The following is a 5149-nucleotide window of genomic DNA, read 5'->3' as shown; positions in this document are numbered from 1 at the left end:
GAGAGAGAGAGAGAGAGAGATGGAGTTGTTCAAGGTAGTCTCCTCAACAGGCTCGCGCGAGTTCACTCCTAGACCTGCAGTGTAGACAAGACAAGGCGTGGACAGACTATCCCACAAGGATGTATGCCAGGAGCGCATGGATCAATTATGGATTGTATGGGGTTCTTGCGTGCTTTAACGAGTGTCAACATTTGGATGCATGATTTAATACGCGGCAAGTAATTTGGAACAGAAACCGGACGATCTAAATGAGTCAACAGTTGGATGTACCTGAGAGGGAACCTCTGGATAAGACCATGACGCTGCTTTGGAATCAGAGAGAACCATCTGTAAAATGACTTGGAACTCCAGAGCGCTGCGATGACTTCTCCACGTTTTCTGTAAACTGGGCGAGGAAATATATCACAGCTGCACAATGGATTTACAAAACTCTAACGGGTCATCTGGATCGGACAAGCAGAAGCCCAGTCTGATAGACTTGGGGACGTTTTTCGTGGACGCTGACACCATTTTTGGATTTACTAGTCATCTGTTAAAGCGAAAAGCCAAGGTAAGCCTTTGAGAACGGACAAAAGACTCCACAAGTTGACTCATTTAGAGCTCAGCAGACTCCACGTGGGTTGTTTCGCTTAAAATATTGTGGTATTTAAAGGCTATGCTATTTTTGGGTTCGCAAATATGAATCCTAAGTTTTCGTTGGTTATGATGTGTAGCGGTTTGTTCATTTCAGCACCACGAACAGCTCTCATCCATCAGTTGCGCTTTTAGCAACTTCCCTAAAAACATACAAAATACATTTCATTACAATGCAGTAAGTATATCAGATAAAGCCCTTCATTTTGAACAAATGTTTTTTGTTCATCCGATAGTGAACTTTAGTGCTTGATTAAAAGTTTCTCAGCGATCATATGCTTTTAGTAATTTAACTCAGTAATAAAAATGTACTACATCTAGGTTGAAGTTTTCCGTTTAAATCATGCAAATAAGAAACACTTAAAGCCAAAAAACAACATCAGTCTGATGTGTTAATAAACCACTAATAAGGGCCACAAAAACAGACAATAATGTTCAAATAAAGGTTTATTAGAGATTAAGTTATAAGTCTACAGGCTACAAATATTATAGATGGTCACAAAAGCTACCAGCAACTATTGTAGTTTTCTTCGCCCACGTCAAACGGTCCGTTATTTATGGTTTATTGGACCACTTGCGCTGTCACATACAAAGGACTGATTGAGTTTTTTTTTTGAGGCGGGAGATTGACAGTATTTGGGTGGCAATTTAATGTCACGTGATCCCAGCATATACATCATCAACATAAAATATTTAGAGATCAGTAATTAAATATTCAAACATTCTCACAATTTATTGCAAACCGAGAGGTTTGTAAGATGCAGTTGAGTTAAATACCAGAGGGTGGCGCCAGAGTAATAAGCAAAAGACTACAACAGACCCGCAATCTCAGTCAACACAAGTGAACTGTAACATAAAAGATGACGTAATTTATGTTTGAAGCTATTTTTTATTTATATATATTTTTTCAGACATACAACTTGGAAAGATGAGTGCACAGGCTGTTGCTTACAATAATACCAATAATATATATATATATATATATATATATATATATAATTATGAACCAGACATGCAGTCGTGATTTTAAGCAAAAGTTACTCAGTTCTTTAACGCACACCTCTTATTACAAACACAGAATTAATTAAACTGTGAATTGAAATCAATATTATTTTCACTTTTTGTTTGTGCAAACGCAGTCTAAACTCTCTGAAACAGTGTTTGAATAACTACTGAGCGCTCAGCTCCACCCCTCCAACCAAGTGACCGAGCCGCGCTCATTGACAGCAGTTTAACTTCACTCCCGCGTACGCGCGTCGTCATGGAACTAAAGCAAAGCAAAACTTCACGGGAATTGAGTTGTGCTTTTTCCTTTGCGCTCCCACTGACTATCCATGAACTGTGTTCCTAATCAATGAGTGTAGACAAACAGAGACGCAATAAAGTGCACTAGATGTCCGCGTTTTGATCAGTTATACCGAGATGATGGATTTAACACAGGGGAATGCGCAAGGAGAGTTCCAGATCAGCCGGTCAACTGTAAGTCCTCTAATAAACAGCTGATGCTGAGAAGTTAGAGTATTCTATTTGAATTCCAAAGCTTGCTGTTTGTGCATTGTTGTTGAGTAATTTGCAACACGTTTAGAAAGTTTAATCACACTTTTATGTGTGTAAAATAGTAAAGCTACATAATTTGTTATTATAATATAATAAACAATTAGTAATATGCAATTAACTGTAATCTGGATGTTCTACATTTATAATGAGCTATTTTTGACAGATGTTAAATATATGGAGTCTTTCTGTATCTTGACGTTGTTGTCTTTCATAAAGGTGGAAGGCTGTTCGAGCGGAGAGTCTTCTCTCTCACTTGAGCTGAGCCCGAGGAAGAGACTGTCAGCGGAGGAGGAACGGTGTGCCAGCAGACCCCCACCTGAAGGCGCAGGAGCCGTGAGCCTCTCTGAATCCGACAGGGAAGAGACTAAGCCAGATCTGTGCAAGCAATGTCAGATGACTATAGCTGAACTGAGGAGACAAGTTCTCGTTCTGTCCGACCCTGCTTCATTTAAGGTCAGTGAGTGAGAAACATTATTTCAGTACCTTTGCAAAGCAAACAAACACATCCAAGACAGGGAAGTTCAGTTGCTTTGCTATTTATAGCATTTTTAGCACTAATAATGTTATCTTTCAAGGAACTGTTTTGATTCATGCAACATTGCATGACTAAGAATCTTTTGTTAGTTTGAAGCAGCACTTGACTTTCACTTGAGCCTCAGAGCTCTGGAAGTCTGCCTTGTTTAATTCTGTCACTCGGCTCTTTTCAAAGCATCGTGAAAGCCTTACATAAATCAGATGCATTGAATGCCTCTTAAAGGCCATTTTGTGTAAAATCTCACGATCTGATGAAAAGCTGACACAAATAAGCCCTGTCTTTGTAGTTTTATGACTCCCTTATCAGAAAACCGATATCCTATTCAGGCTCCTATTTACAAAGTTCACCAAGTCATCAAAAGGTTAATCTTTTTACTATACCAGCACAGAGAGCAAATATTTCAATGACCTCTTTTGCAAACTATAGGATTTGTTGCACTTTAGAACGATCAGTAATGCATTGAAATCATATTCAGTCTGAAATACATATAGGCTTGGATAAAATTGAGATCAACACAAAATGCTGTTTGAAATGCTCATTGCTGGATGTTTGGTTTATGGTCAAAACAGTGATGAAACCTCATCAAGCCTTGAGTGGGATGGTTGGAGTGAGATGTGAGAAGCTCAGCTGTGTGGCACAACGTGTCCCCATGCTTGCCAATGCAGAAAGTGGATGGGCATGATGTACAGAGAGCAATCTGGATGAAAAATGAACTATTAAAGTACCACTAAATTTACTGAAACAAAGCCTTATCCGAAATGGAAATTCATATGGAATTCTTATTAACTTGAGGTTACATTTCTATTGTAGTTAATGCTGTTTAAGCAATATCACATGAGCAAGAGTTGATGTTGATCTCACTCATAAATAGAGTCAGTTAATTAGTTAATTAACTGACTCTAACTGAGTTAGTTAATTTCGAATTAATTGAGTGAATGATTCAATGACTCACTTATAAAAACAGCCATTTTTAGATAGATAGATAGATAGATAGATAGACAGATAGATGCCAGTATTGAAAAGTCTGGCTTTTCTACTTGAATCTCACAAAAATCTCACAAAAAATTGAAACCGTCCAGATCACCAACCTTGCGTTTTGTTTTGATGAATGCTGGTAAACTGAAGCTACACAACCACTCGTCATTGTTTGTTTGGAGTGTTCACAGTCTATCTGCTCATTCCTAAAGCCAAGAAATGTCTGTTTTTTCTTACAACCTTCCGTTTCTAGAGTTTTCAACAGCTTTTCTTACTTTCACATATTGTATTCACACAGTATGCGCGAGTGCCAGTCTCCGAGAGTCTGTGGACAGGGGAGGGGGCTATTGGAAGTGGCCCATTGTTTTGGGAAACAATGCTTATCTCCCCCCTTGTCCGTCGACATTGGGGGGAGAAAACAGTCGAGCGGACTCGCTGCACAGTCTGTGGAGGAAGTGCAGACCCAGTTGACCTTCATCATGTATTCAAAGTGTTCCTGTATACTCCTCATCAAATTCCCACCACAGTTAAATATAGGCTGTCGACTTTTTATTGTTGTCTGACTTGCTGCTTGGGTTAGCCTCAGGTTTTCCCCCTCCCTTTGCTTTCTTTTGTGGTTGTGTTTCAAAAGAGATCTCATGCTTAGGTAGGATTACAAGCCCTCCGGTTTGCTTTGAACCCCCCCTCAAGTTCTCTTCTCTCCAGGTTACCTCAGGGAATAAAGAGAGGGTTTTTGTGTGGGTGTGCATCGATGTTGCAGGATGCGTATGACCTCGTCCCACCCCATGATGTGTTATTTGGTTAGTGCTTCCAGAGCTTGCTAATATACTCACTCGTTCTCATCAGCAGTGGTTATCTGAAATCATCACAAGTTTGGCTGCCCCGTTTCACTCTCTGGCAGTTTGCCCTGTGTGGTCCGCTCCAGGTGTGGGGGATAAAGCCATGGGGTCAAGCCGGAGAGGTTACGCCTCTATCGGCCCCACTGCTGATGGCTTAATGAGACTCTGGAAGCATTGGCCATGGGAGTCCTACTTTCCCTGCAGTTGGGAAAAGAAAGGATGCTTTGTCCAGCCGGAGATGTGTGGTGGATACCTGACCTGAACTTAGAGACTCAAGCGATATGGTTCTAGATGAGAAGCTATAGAGGGTTACTGTCTATCGGCTTCTACCAAAGTGTGGGTGGCCTGTAGGCTTAAATTGGTTGAATTTTCATTATTCTTGATTTTCAAATGTGATTCACACCTGCTTCCCACTCACATGTTCATTATGAAAATTGCTCTCAGTTTGCTGGTAAAGTCTGGGAACCACAGCACTCAATACGTTTCAGATATCAGGCTGCCCTAATGACCCAGCTGCACTTCACTGGTTCATACTAGAGCTCATTTATCCTCGGCCAGCTTGTGTTGGCAAGGAGCACTGGCCTCTTAGTCAATTATTTTTGTGTAATTG

General features: G+C 40.4%; 1 protein-coding gene across 1 annotated transcript in view; it reads left to right on the top strand.

The window, feature by feature from the left end:
- The first annotated feature begins 415 nt into the window (after positions 1–415).
- The window catches only part of LOC107679804 (kinesin-like protein KIF26A), a 106654-nt gene continuing 101920 nt past the window's right edge, over positions 416–5149 (top strand). Inside the window, 2 exon segments of the mRNA XM_016475480.1 lie at positions 416–550; positions 2407–2643. Of these exon segments, the coding sequence (XP_016330966.1) occupies positions 416–550; positions 2407–2643 (372 nt within the window).

This window comes from Sinocyclocheilus anshuiensis, unplaced genomic scaffold, assembly GCF_001515605.1.
Source record: "Sinocyclocheilus anshuiensis isolate Anshui unplaced genomic scaffold, SAMN03320099.WGS_v1.1 scaffold676, whole genome shotgun sequence".
Taxonomy (NCBI): domain Eukaryota; kingdom Metazoa; phylum Chordata; class Actinopteri; order Cypriniformes; family Cyprinidae; genus Sinocyclocheilus; species Sinocyclocheilus anshuiensis.
Note: the sequence above shows the minus strand (reverse complement) of the source record. Positions and strands in the feature narration are given on the sequence as shown.